This window comes from Microtus pennsylvanicus, chromosome 2, assembly GCF_037038515.1.
Source record: "Microtus pennsylvanicus isolate mMicPen1 chromosome 2, mMicPen1.hap1, whole genome shotgun sequence".
Taxonomy (NCBI): domain Eukaryota; kingdom Metazoa; phylum Chordata; class Mammalia; order Rodentia; family Cricetidae; genus Microtus; species Microtus pennsylvanicus.
Window position 1 is genome coordinate 24,925,206 of NC_134580.1, and position 13,814 is coordinate 24,939,019.

At 45.4% G+C, this 13,814-nt stretch overlaps 1 protein-coding gene across 6 annotated transcripts in view; it reads right to left on the reverse strand.

The window, feature by feature from the left end:
• The window catches only part of Slc38a1 (solute carrier family 38 member 1), a 94,474-nt gene that overhangs the window by 51,604 nt on the left and 29,056 nt on the right, over nt 1-13,814 (reverse strand). For all 6 annotated transcript variants that reach the window (XM_075960468.1, XM_075960473.1, XM_075960472.1 and 3 more), the window contains one exon: nt 5,457-5,672. In XM_075960468.1, coding sequence (XP_075816583.1) covers nt 5,457-5,575 — 119 coding nt within the window. In that variant the 5' untranslated portion in view covers nt 5,576-5,672. The remainder of the gene's footprint in view (nt 1-5,456; nt 5,673-13,814) is intronic.

The window sequence follows — 13,814 nt, forward strand, 5'->3', positions numbered from 1 at the left end:
GTGTGTGTGTATTATACACATCATGTATCATATATATAATATATATCCTATATCATATGTATCATGTATATCACATAGCACATATCATTCATATATATATATATATATATATATATATATATATACATCACAAGATCAAGAAGTATGGGGAAATTAGTAAATATATAAAAAGAAACATGGTGGCGCACGCCTTTAATCCCAGCACTCGGGAGGCAGAAACAGGTGGATCTCTGTGAGTTGGAAACCAGCCTGGTCTACAAGAGCTAGTTCCAGGACAGGCTCCAAAACCACAGAGAAACCCCGTCTTGAAAAAAACCAAAAAAAAAAAAAAGAAAGAAAGAAAGAAAGAAAACAAAATAAAAAGAAACAAACAGGAAGCCATGAAGGGGAAGATTGAGAGTAGGCAAAACCTTAATTTGGCTACAAACTCTACTGCCCGCAGGAGAAAGGAGAGCTGAATTGTTACGGAGTAGCAGAAACAAAGGTATAATAAAGGTAATCCCAAGTTCTTTTAAAATTAAGTTTTAATCAAACTGTGTGTCTGGTTCATAACAAATTACTACACATAGGAGTGGAAAACAGTACATTGATAGGAAGATAGGTTTAGAGTTTTCTGGAGACATTTAAGACAGGGTTTCTCAAGCTGTGGGTCACGACCCCTTTGGAGGTCAAACGACCCTTTCACAGGGGTCGCGTATCAGACACCATGCCTGTCAGATATTTACGTTATGACTCATAACAGTAGCAAAATTACGTTTATGAGGTAGCAACAAAATTTTGTTTTTCTTTTTTCTTTTCTTTTCTTTTTTTCTTTTTTTTTGGTCTTTTGAGACAGGGTTTCTTTGCAGCTTTGGAGCCTGTCCTAGAACTCTCTCTGTAGACCAGGCTGGCCTCGAACTCACAGAGATCTGCCTGTCTCTGTCTCCTGAGTGCTGGGACTAAAGGTATGTACCACCAGTGTCCTCCCCAATGAAATAATTTTACGGTTAGGGGTCACCTCAACATGAGGAACTGTACTAAGTAAGGGTCTCAGTGTTAGAAAGGTTGAGAACCACTGATTTAGGATAACCTACAAATATTTCACCAAACTGAGGAGAGCCATAACAGCAATCATTAAAACCAAAAGCCAATCATCACTTCATGGGGTGGAGAAGCACAAAGTGCTAGCCAGCCAGGAAGAGCAGGCTAGAACTATACTGATACAGACTCTTCTTATACGAAGAGGCTGAACCGCCGGGCCAGACATTGGGCTAAGGGCTTTACATGGATGCTCCCATCTACACATTAACCAACCTGATTGAAGTTACGTTGCTTTTTTTTTTTTTTTTTTTTTTTTTTTTGGTTTTTCGAGACAGGGTTTCTCTGTGGCTTTGGAGCCTGTCCTGGAACTAGCTCTGTAGACCAGGCTGGTCTCGAACTCACAAAGATTCGCCTGCCTCTGCCTCCCGAGTGCTGGATTAAAGGCATGCGCCACCACCGCCCGGCAGTTACGTTGCTGATTCCTGAACTGCCGAGCCAAGAACCTGAGCCTAAACAGGTGAGTGCACAGCCAGTGTTCTTCGGCTACCAAAGGAACAGCTCTGTTGATCCCTGATGGCCCTGGAGTCTGCCTCAGGGCGATGGGTGAGACTCTCTGAGAACATCACAGGAAGTCTGCGACAGCGTCAGGATTCGATACAGGTCTAAACCTAAAGCTAGACTGTCCCTTTCCATCCCTCCTTCAGCCTTCTCTCTGCCTTTGCATCAGTGATTTGCTAAGTCCACACTGGCTCAGCTGCGGTGGTAAGTACAGCCGTACCACGATGGATAAGACGATGCCCTTTTCTGGGGAGCTCGTCTACAGGGTGCATTAAGAGCCAGCTACTCAGTGTGGTTCCCAGGGAGCGGTGGGAGCAGGGATAGATTTTACTGGACTCCAGACTTCCCGAAGTTGAACCTGCACTTTAACCAGCAGCTCAGTGAAAGGTTTTCTGCACCCCGATATTAAGTCTCTCCACCGATGCAATAAATTAATAAGACCAGGTTTAATCTGAGCAAAGCAACTCCTGGGTGATGGGAGGGGGCCTCAGTGGCAGGTCTGTGGGCCTAGGAGGCGTGGTCTTGAGCAGCTTGGGGGAGGACTGAAGGGTGGCAGGGTTTAGATAAGGAGAGGAGGGGCTGAGATGGAGCTTCCACCCAAACACTCAAGTGTCTCACACATGATGAAAGTGTCTTGACGGAGGTCTAATTGACTCTTTATGAGGCTAGCCATCTCAAGCTTAAGCTTCTCACTATCGGGCAATACTTAGGGCACAAAAGAAACAACTGGCCTAGAATAACAGCGAGCATTTATTTGAATGCCTAAGCGGCTCTACTGTACGATTAATTAAACCTCAGAAATGATTCTTATTGTATCCGGGGAAGTGTCCAGACAAAGCTATGAACTGGATGATCTGTCAGCCAAGATCAATATCATCTTCAGCACTTTCTTTAGTCCCTACAAAGAGGCACTGGCGGGGAGACTTTCAGTGCTTGGGGAACTCTGTTCTCTTAGACAGGTAAATTGGCCCCGCTTTCCCATAAACGTGAGCTCATGACAGAAGGTGCAAAGGGCAGTCAGTCAGAGATGGAACCAAGCAAAGATGGCTGGAATACTCCAGGCAAGGAACGCTGGTCACTCTGTGGGGCCTTCAGTACAATTAGCTGTTTGTGTTTAACGTTTATTTACTTTTATTTGCCTCTTGCTGCCATATGTTGGGTTTAATTGTCAGAGCGAGAAATGAAGGAAGGGTTGGGACTCTACCACACACAAAGTCCGGAGTTCAATTCTTAGTACCACCAAAACAAACAAAAACAAACAATAAAGCCAGGAACGAAGCAAGAATTCTGAATTATGTCAGTAAAGGAGAAGAAATAAAATGAGGTTAAAAAAAAAAGAAGGAAATGCAAGGCACTGACTTTGAGAGGGAGGGACAAAAATTCCATGAAATGTCAGCCAAAGCTCTCCCACACCAGCTGTGGGCTAGTCACCGTCTGTGGGGAAGTGAGCTCACCCCACAGGAGGCCCGAGTCTGGGCGAACAAGGACAAGGGGTGTTCCTTCCACCTACTGCAAATGACAATCACCTAAGAACCCAACGCTCTGTAAGCAAACCTTATAAACCTCAAGGGCGGACTCCAGGCTGAGCTGTAAATGACTCACTTTTAAGGGCCTCAAGGTAACACTGCTGCCAGAAAAAGGCTTCCTTATAAAACCAAAATGGCCTCCTTACCACCGCTGGGTGGAGGTCAGCAGTGGCTCCAGACTGCTCAGGAGCACAGCGCACAAAAAACATGCCACTAGTAAAGCCCAGACTTTTGCCGAAAGCCCAGCACTGTATCAGACGCAGAAGGACAGAGGAGAAAGACAGATTTAAGTGGGTAAGATGGCCCCTTGATTCGCAGATTTTCCTCTCTCACTTCAGGTGTCTGCTTTCAGTGATGGTCTAAGGAGTCACAGTGATATAAGCCAAACACTGAGAGTCAAGAAATAGAGTCAAGGGCTGGGAGTTCAAGGCTTACATAGGGAATTCCAGGTCTACAAAGACAGACCGTCTCAAAAACTCCAAATAACAGCAATAACAACAACAAAATAATAACAACAACATGGCAGTTATGAGGCTAGAGAGATGCTCTGTGGCTAAGAATACTTGCTGCTCTTCCAGATTACCCAAGTTCAGTTCCCAGCTCCCATATTAGGAGGCTCACAACGGATGGAGGAGGGTCATCTGCCTATGTGTTACTTTCATTGGTTAATAAAGAAAACTGTTTGGCCTGATAGGTCAGAACATAGGCGGGGAAGACAGAACAGAATGCTGGGAGGAAGAAGGCAGTGAGGCAGACACCATGGAGCCAGCCGCCAGGTCAGACATGCTGAATCTTTCCCAGTAAGCCACCACCTCATGGTGCTACACAGATTATTAGAAATGGGTTAATCAAGATGTGAGAATTAGCCAATAAGAGGCTAGAACTAATGGGCCAGGCAGTGTTTAAAAGAATACAGTTTCCATGTTATTATTTCCGGGGCTAAGCTAGCCATGCAGAAGCCAGGTGGGACAAAAAGCTGGCCTGCTCACCCCATCACTACACACAACTGCAGATAACTCTAGCTCCAAGAAACCTGATGCCCTCTTCTGGTATCCACAGGCAACTGCACTCACATGCATATTCTTCTACATACACATAATTAAAAAGAGATAGAAGCAACTCTTCATGATCACTCAAAAAAGGTGGAAGAAGTAAGTAAATTTGGTTCCAATATAAAGAAATATCACTTAACACACTTAGACGGTAATGAGGAAGTGTCTGTAGGGAGGCTTAACCTTCACTACAGGAAGGAAAGGGAACTGTCAATAAGGACAGTCCTGGGCTGGGCTTTCCAAGGCACGCTGCATCAGAATGAACTTCAGATGTCAGAAATGATTCCTACAAAGACACCTGTTTGTGGCTAGGCGCTGACCCTCCTGTCTCTGTCCCCTTGTGGCCTTAACAAAGAGTGCCATTGAAGGCCTTCTAATACACAGTCCTGCAGGATTGATAAGACAGCCCATGGGGAAAAAGCACTGGCCACCAGGCCTGACCACCTGAGTTTGATCCCTGGCACCCACGCATTAGAGAGAAAGAACCAGCTCCCACAGGTTGTCATTCTTACCATGATGTCACACACATCCAATTAAACTTTTTAAAAAGAGCCCCGCAAACCCTGCAGGCCCTACTCTCTCCCAGTGTTTTAGGAGATTGTCCCATAAATTCCTGCAAGGCAAGGCTTCCTGCTAAGGATCCATAAAATTCAGATTTTAAAAAAGTCACTATATCCCAGGATGATCTCAAGTCATTTAAAAATCAAAAAAGTTAGTTCTACCCTGATAATTTAACAGTCTCAGACTGACCTGTACCAGGCCATTCCCCTCCCCCTCTAGTCCCTCCTCCCATCCTTTTCCTTTCTCCTTCATGGACTATTTCTCTCCCACAGTCTTTCACAGAGTCATTTGGACCTATCGATCACTAATATCATTTAAAATCCATACTTCAAATGCTGTTCAGAACAATAACGCTGTTGTAGTTTGCAATCATCTGTAGAAAGACCACGCAAATGCAGCTCGCAGTTTCCTGATTAAAATGTGTGGCAAGGGTTATGGCACACATATGGATACGAGAAATTCTATAGCCCAATTCACAGGCATAGAGTTTTGAGAAGTCTGGGCTGGTAGGGGTCCAATGTATTTATACATTTTTATTAGGCTCAATTGAAAGACTCGAAAAGATGAATAAATTACTTCCTATTCCCCTCCTCTGCTATTCCAGGCTATGTCCGACAGACATCACATAAGAAATTCAAATCGCATCTTCAAACGAAGCATAACTTTCGTAAGTGAATAATTCACGGGAGTAACTGAAAACCGTTCCTTCCCTGGGCGCCACGTGCGGAAAAGGCCTCACCTATTTATCTGGCCGTTCTCGACCTCGGTGAAGTCGTTGGAGTCATTGCTGACGTTGTCGTCTTCGGGCACCGTCATGTTCTGCAGCTCCGTTAGCTCAAGGCCGCTTTTGAAATGCATGATATTCAGGGGTCTGCACTCCAACGGTCAGTCCAAACTTCCGCTGCTCTGAGGGGCTTCAGAAGCAGGAAGCAGCAAGTGTCGATGCTTGAGACCCCTAAAACAAAGCAAAATAAAGGATTGTTAAAAGGATGAAAGGCGGCCCTGTGGACCCACACACCACTGTCAAAGGCCAACAGAAAAGTGACAAAGATGACGCTTGGAGATGTTGCTACCAGGCGCATTAAAAACAAGTGTATCTCGTAATCTTACGTCTTTTACACATTTCCTCCATTTTCAACTATAAGGTAAGTCAGGTCCCATAATCTTTAGCTCACATTTATAGGAACCTCGTTAGTGGCAGGCAACACGCACTCTTTTATGAACCCGAGTTTAAAAATGAAGATGAAAGGCCAGCAAGACGGCTCAGGAAGTTGAGGCACTTGCTACCAAGCCAACCCCTTGCCTCCTTATTATAAGAAAAAGACAGGAATGTTATAATTGTAAGTAGGCTGGCCTGCCCTGTCACCTGGGTACCCTGTCCCTTTAAGAGACAAGCTCTACCTACTCCCTATCTTCCCCCTTCCAAGGCAAGCTGGTTTTCCTTCTCTCTTCCTCTCTCTGTGAAGTCTTCTTCTGAAGAGGCAGCCTCTACCTCCTCCTCCCCCCTCCTCTTTCCTCTCTCTGTCCCTCCATCTCTCTCTCTTTCTCTCTCTTCTCCCCATAACCTCCTTACTCTTATACCCTCCCAATACCCACTAAATAAACTCTCCGTACCCAAGCTCCCTCTGCATGGAGTATCGGGTGGGACCTGCCAGGGTCACCTGCGCCATAAATCACAACACCCATGACCCACAGGTAAAATGAAAAACTCATTTCACCAACAGCCTCTGACTTCCGAATGTGTGATGTGGTATACATGTCCCCCAACCACAAATAAACAGATGACTTAAAATTTAATAGATAATAATCGCATGAACGTGATTTCGGTGATTTGTGATGTGCTCGCCCACAGGGCACAGAGGTATGGACTGCAGGCACAGGCATCTTCATCCCATGAAGCAATCCCAGTAGAATGAAAATGCAAATCCTCAACACATGGCACCACCGGGGATCGACCTACAACCTGAACGAATTTTATTTTGGAACTCAGCAAATAGTTGATACATCAACCGCGAGAGATTAAATCAATCTCCTCAATGAAATCACTCCATGTCAGGGAATTAAGGAATTAAAAACTCATAGTCAGAGGATTTTGGTTAATGCACCTGCTTGTCTATTTTCTCATCAGACAGGAAGGACGATCAGAGGTCCTGCTTCCCTCCCACGGACGGCTGGGGCACAGTTCCCGAGGCGACACAGACGGAACAAGTGGGAGAGTTTGGGGACACCGCATGGAAAGTACAAAGATTGGCCACAGCGGGGGATGAAACTTCAGATCAGACGCAAGGCCACACCAGGGGTGGCGGCACAGGCCTGCTGGAGCGACGGTCTGCGCTTATACAGCAGGGATCTGCTTCCAAAGGGGGGTGGGAGCTACCAAAAGCTGGCTGCCTCGCTGGCTATTCTAAAGTGTCCTTCAAGGACATCTTGGAATGGCACAGAATGTCAAAATGGCAAACCCCTAGAAGGTAGTGCTAGCTGAGTACTTCTCGGTCTTCCTAACGCTAGAACACTTGAGTACAGATCCTCGCGCTGTGCTGACCCCCAGCCATAAAATCACTTCCTGCTACTTTATCACTGGAATTTTGGTAGTGTTGCGAATTGTAATGTAAATATCTGATACGCAGGATATCCGATATCCTGAAAGGGTCGTTCGCCTCTTCCCCCCCCCCCCCCACACACACACAAGGTTGAGAACCACTGGACTGATGAAGAACTACAGGCTGCCGATTGAGGGCAAATCAGTTCCCCAGGGGCCTGGGTCGCCCTTCCCAGTCATTATCCAGTCCCCGTGGTCAGCCATGAACACACACATATGAGCAGCACTGAATGGGCGTAGCAGGCTGTGTTTATATTTGCGGATATGTGTGTAACAGTAACAATTAAAGAGGTCATGAACGTGAGGAGTAAGGGACTCAGGAGCAGCTACCGGGGAGAGGGTAGGGTGGACATTATGTAAATAACCATCATTCATGTATGAAACTCAAAAAATTGGATAAATGTGAAAAAATAAAACTCAAGTTTAAAGAAAATACAAATACACAAATTTTCTATGGGGTATCTCCTGGAGAACATCCTATGTATTGTCTGATCCTGAATACCAAGATGACTGTGACCCAGTTAAGGGAGATCTGATACGCCTGTGCAGGCATCCCGGCAGGCCGGCACACTCTCTGATGTCTACCGAACCCAGAGAAGCGCCCAGAATGATACAATCTGAGGTATAATCTCTTGGCACATGGAACCCACACAGTAATCCTTTTCCTTCCAGTCCCCCATCTAGATGGAAATTTCTCTGGTGTCAGGTGTTTAAACTCCCACAGCGCATAAGTATATTCTAATATCTCAGGTTCCAGGAGCCTCTCCCTCCCACTGCACGGGGCACCTCTGGGAAGCTAAAAAGTCAGAAGTATCTGACTGTTTTGGGGGGTCTTCAAATAGTGACAATGGCTCCCCTGTCTTCTCTGGGCAAAGCTGCATTTCATTCAAGTGGCTGGAGCCCACTTTCACCTCTGGGCCTCCTTTAATTAAAGCTGGCCTACAATGCAGGTTGCATAATTTCTAAACACTTGACGACTCTTGCTTCTAAAACTTTGTGATAAGCTGCTGACGTGAGGGGCGACAGGCCCGAGAGGGGAGGATGGGGTCTCTAATCTGTTAAATTTTTATCTCTCCAAATCAGAGGGTAGTGGGGTGATGGAGGAAGGTCTTTGGTTAATTATAATAAAGAAACTGCTTGGCCCTCATAGGTTAAAACATAGGTGGGAGGAGTAAACAGAACAGAATGCTGGGAAGAAGAGGAAGTGAGCTCAGAGGCCATGCTCCCCTCTCCCGGGCAGGCGCCATGAAGCAAGCTGCCAGGTCAGACATCTTTCCCAGTAAGACTGATGCTACACAGATTATTAGAGATGGGTTGATCAGGATATGAGAATTAGCCTGTAAGGGCTAGAGTTAATGGGCCAAGCAGTGTTTAAAAGAATACAGTTTGTGTGTTGTTATTTCTGGTGTAAAGCTAGCCGTGCGGGAGCGGATGGGATGAAAAGCAGGCCCGCAGCTCCCTTCAACAGTGGGGTACCAGGAAGGGAGTCTCTACGAGCAGATTATTTTTTATTTTAGTAAGAGATTTGGTGTTTATTGTTTGAAGTCAATCTTTCATAACTCTCTGTGTGTGTATGCACGCATGTGCACAAATGCTATCTTAGTCAGGGCCTCTATTGCTAGAACAAAACACTATGACCATAAAGCAAGTTGGGGAAGGAAGGGTTTATTTGGCTTACACTTCCATATTGCTGTTCATCACTGAATGAAGTCAGGACAGGAACTCACACAGGGCAGAAACCTGGATGCAGGAACTGACACAGAGATCATGGAGGGGAGCTGCTTACTGGCTTGCTTTCCCATGGCTTGCTCAGCCTGCTTTCTTATAGAACTCAGAACCACCAGCCCCAGGGTGACACTACCTACCATGAGCTGGACCCTCCCTACCCCACTGGGCACTAATCGAGAAAACGTCTTACAGCTGGATCTTGTGGATGCAGTTCCTCAACTGAAGCAGGCTCCTTCCTCTCTGATGACTCTAGCTTGTGTCAAGTTGACACACAAAACCGGTCAGTATACAGTGTGTGCATGTGTATGTGTCCGTGTGTGTATGTGTCCGTGTGTGTGTGACCGTGTGTGTGTGTGTGTGTCGGTGTAGTATACAAGCAGCATTAACTTATCATGTAGGGAAATGAACACCACAAAGGCAACCAAAACCCCACCCACTACACCTACGCAAACACCAGTCAGTACAAGTTCATCAAGCGCATAAACTAAGTCTCCTTGAAGCCTAACAAGCTCTTGAAGATGAAAACTGGAGAAGGAACAGAAACACCACCAAGTCCATCATGCCTCTTGTCCTGCCTGGGCTTTACTTGGGAAATCATTGATGCTCAAATTATCCTTATTTGAGAACTAAGTGATGATGAAGTTTTAAAAACGGGAACTGGGACAGTGTTATAGAGAAGTTATTTGGGCTGGACCATGAATCTTTCTTCCCTGAGAGGAATACACACTTGATGGAGAGGCTCTAGAACAAACATAAAAGAAATTCCGCCACCTAAAAATAGGCTGCTGAGACTCACTCACTTCCTCCTCCTCATTTTCATTCCTTTTTCTTTCTTGTCTCTTTTTCCATCTCTACCCCCGCAACTTCCCCTATGATTTAACACCGAAGACTTTAGATTGTTTTTAACCTACTTTTTTCACGGAGCACCAGACTGTAAGGGTTCTGACGGACAGAAGTATCTTTGCTATTTGTTCCGTTGACATGGCTCAGGAGTAAATCATGAGAACCCAAATTCAAACACTACCAGTCCTCATGAAAAAGCTGTGCGCACTGCGTGTGTCTGTAACACCAGAGTTGGGGGTGGGGTGGGGACCGGTGGATCCCCAGAACTGGTGAGCTCCAGGCTCAGTGAGAGAACCTGCCTCAAAAAATAAAGTGGAAGAGAATGAGGAAGACATCCAAGGCTGACCTTTGACCTCCACATGCACACGAGTGAGCATGAGCACCTGCGCGTCCACACTCGTGCACACACATGAACATGTACACACGTACACACAGACTGCATGCTTACACGCATATGCAAAACCAAAAGCCAGTGCCTTGCTGGTCAATAATACAGGGTTTATGAGAAACGCAGCTCTACAGAGGCAGGAAACACCTCTAAGGGTGACCTGCTGTCTCAGCAAGCAGGGATGTTGCTGTCAGGGAGTCACTGTGGGCTGTGCAGCCTTCTGCGGAGATGCTGCCCCTCACAAGGACACCCTCAGTAAACCACCAAACAAAAGACAACTGCAAGTGAAAATGTATACACTCAAGAAAATGAGAGATTTTCTTTCTTTTCGTCTTTTGTTTTCTGTTTTGTTTCTGTTTTTCGAGACTGGGTTTTTCTGTATAGCCCTGGCTGTCCTGGAATTAGCTCTTGCAGACCAGGCTGGCCTTGAACTCACAGAGATCCACTTGCCTCTGCCTCCTGAGTGCTGGGATTAAAGGTGTGTGCTACCACTGCCCGGAGAGAGATTTTCTTCATGTGTGTTTTTAGGTTTGCTTTTTTTTTTTTTTTTAATTTTGCTTGCTTTGAGGTGCAGCCTCATAGTCTAGGCTGCCTGAGGATGCCCTTGAATTTCAAAATCCTTCTACTTCTACCTTCCAAGTGCAGACATTACACTTGGGCGTCACCATGCTCAGCTTTGAATTTTTTAATATATTCATTTTCATTTAAGACATAATTTTCTACCCAGAGCTCTATCAACAAACACAAGTCTACATGATCACTGCTAATACCTGGTTAAATGGCTTGATGCTCAATTGTACCCAAAGATGCTCAACAGTGGCCAGTGTTGCCTAATGGTAACCAATGGTGCCCAATGATGCCCAATAGTACCCACTCTGTTACTGCTGATGCTCAGATGTTTGATGGAGAGATTGACAGGTAGAGATGGGACCTGAGCTGAGACTTCTTGGTAGAAGTAACACATGCTCGGACAATAGAGGTAGGATATATAGGTTAGATTTAAGAATCAAAAAATAATTATAGTCATTTGGAACTTGGGTGACTAAGACAGAAGGACAGTGAATTTACAAGACTAGTCTGAGATACCAGAGAGAGCCTTGGACTCAAAAGAAATGGTTAAAACAAAACAAAACACCAGGGTCTGGAGAGATGACTTGCCAATAAAGAGCTTGCTGCATGACCATGAGGACCCAAGTTCAAGTCCCCAGTGCCCAGGTGGAAGCCTAGCAGCTTGCCTGGTACCCCAGTATTGGGTCCAGGAGTTGAGGGAGAGGGAGGAAATGAATGTATCCTTGGGGCTCACCGAGCAGCCAGTCTAGTGGAAATAGTAAATTCTAGGTTCAGTGAGAAACCCTGTCTCAATATATAAGAAGATGGGCCTGGCGGTGGTAACACACACCTTTAATCCCAGCACTCAAGAGGCAGAGGAGGCAGAGGGAGAGGCAGATGGATCTCTGTGTGTTCAAGGCCAGCTGGTCTACAAGAGCTAGTTCCAGGACAGGCTCCAAAGGTACAGAGAAACCCTGTCTCGAAAAAAAAAATAATAATAATAATTAATAATAATGATAATAATAAAAGAAGTTGGCATAAAGAGATAAAGTGGATCAAGGGTAAAGGCACTTGACACTGAAGCCCGATACTGCCTGAGACCCACATGATGGAAGGAGACAGCCAACTTCCGCAAGTTGTCTCTCTGATGCCTACACGCTTGCTATGGCATGCGCACACAATCACTAACACACACACACAAATACACAAATAAGTAAATAAATACATTTATTATTTTTAAAAAAGTATGAAGTGGAAAATGATTGAGGACAGCACTTGATGTGAACTTTTGGCTTCTACGTGCTTGTGCATATACAAGCACCTGTTCATGCATGTGCACGCCCCCCCCCCCCCACAGCAACTATACAATTAATTAAATAAAAAACATCATATTAGGATCTTAACGTTACCCTAACTATGATTTCTACATCTCAACCTTTGAAATAATTACAAATCAGAGCTCACTCAGCAAAGGGGTCTTTTGTTTCTTACCCCAAGAATCCTCATCCTTGGGGCAAGAATTATTATCTCCATACATTTTCACACAGCACTAAAGTAAAATACATAAGACTGCACTGTGTTATGTATCAGGAGAGGGAATATACAAATAAACTTTTAAGTAACCCGGAACCTATTTGGGTACACCAAGCCGTCCCACATAAGATGTTAGTACACCATAAAATGTTTTGCGTGACAGAGATCAAACTAACAGAACAAAGACAAAATCCTGGAAGATTTCAGAAATATACATGTACATGTATTGTATGCACGAGGAAGGAATGAAGTGAAGTAAAGAAGAAAAGGGAGGAGAGATAAATAGAAGCCGGAGAAACCAGGACCTGAACTGTGTTTCTTAGACTGGGGGATGATGGTGAGGTGCCACTTACACTGGCGACTGTACTAACGTGCTTAGAGCTAATGTGAGGGGGATGGATTTGGCTATCTGAGTATTAAAAGTGGTTGTGAGCTGCCTTGTGGGTGATGGAAATGGAACCTAGGTCCTCTGGACGAACAGTCAGTATTCTTAATTGCTGAGCCACCTCTCCAGCTCCTGTCGCCTCATTTTTATTATGAAGAATGAATATGATCGTGGGTACCCTATCTCAACACCTGGTAGGCATCCTAGCTCAACATCTGGTAGGCATCCTAGCTCAATACTTGGTAGGCATCCTAGCTCAACACCTGGTAGGCATCCTAGCTCAACACCTGGTAGGCATCCTAGCTCAACACCTGGTAGGCATCCTAGCTCAACACCTGGTAGGCATCCTAGCTCAACACCTGAAAGGCATCCTAGCTCAACACCTGGTAGGTATCATAGCTCAACACCTGGTAGGCATCCTAGCTCAACGCCTGAAAGGCATCCTAGCTCAACACCTGGTAGGCATCCTAGCTCAACACCTGGTAGGTATCCTAGCTCAACACCTGGGAGGCATCCTAGCTCAACACCTGAAAGGCATCCTAGCTCAACACCTGGTAGGTATCCTAGCTCAACACCTGGTAGGCATCCTAGTTCAACACCTGAAAGGCATCCTAGCTCAACACCTGGTAGGCATCCTAGCTCAACACCTGGGAGGCATCCTAGCTCAACACCTGGGAGGCATCCTAGCTCAACACCTGGTAGGTATCTTAACTCAACAGCTGGAATCAACTCTAACAGCTAACTAAGTCAGCAGTTTAAGGAAGTATTAACAAACAGGACATGCCAATAGCTACCAAACACATAAAAAGTCCTCAGCACCGCTAATACCTGGGGCTGCAAACAAATCAAAACCACAGAGGAACTACGGCCTCCCACCCATCAGGACGGTTTCAGCAAAGACTCAAGAGATAACACGTGTCAGTGAAGGTGTGGAGAAAGAGAGGCCTTGTACACGGTAGGTGGAAACTTACATCGCAATTCTAAAGAAATTAAAAATAGAACCACCATATGACCCAGCAAGCCTCTCCTGGGCACATACCCAAAGGAAATGAAGTCAACACTTCTTGAGGAT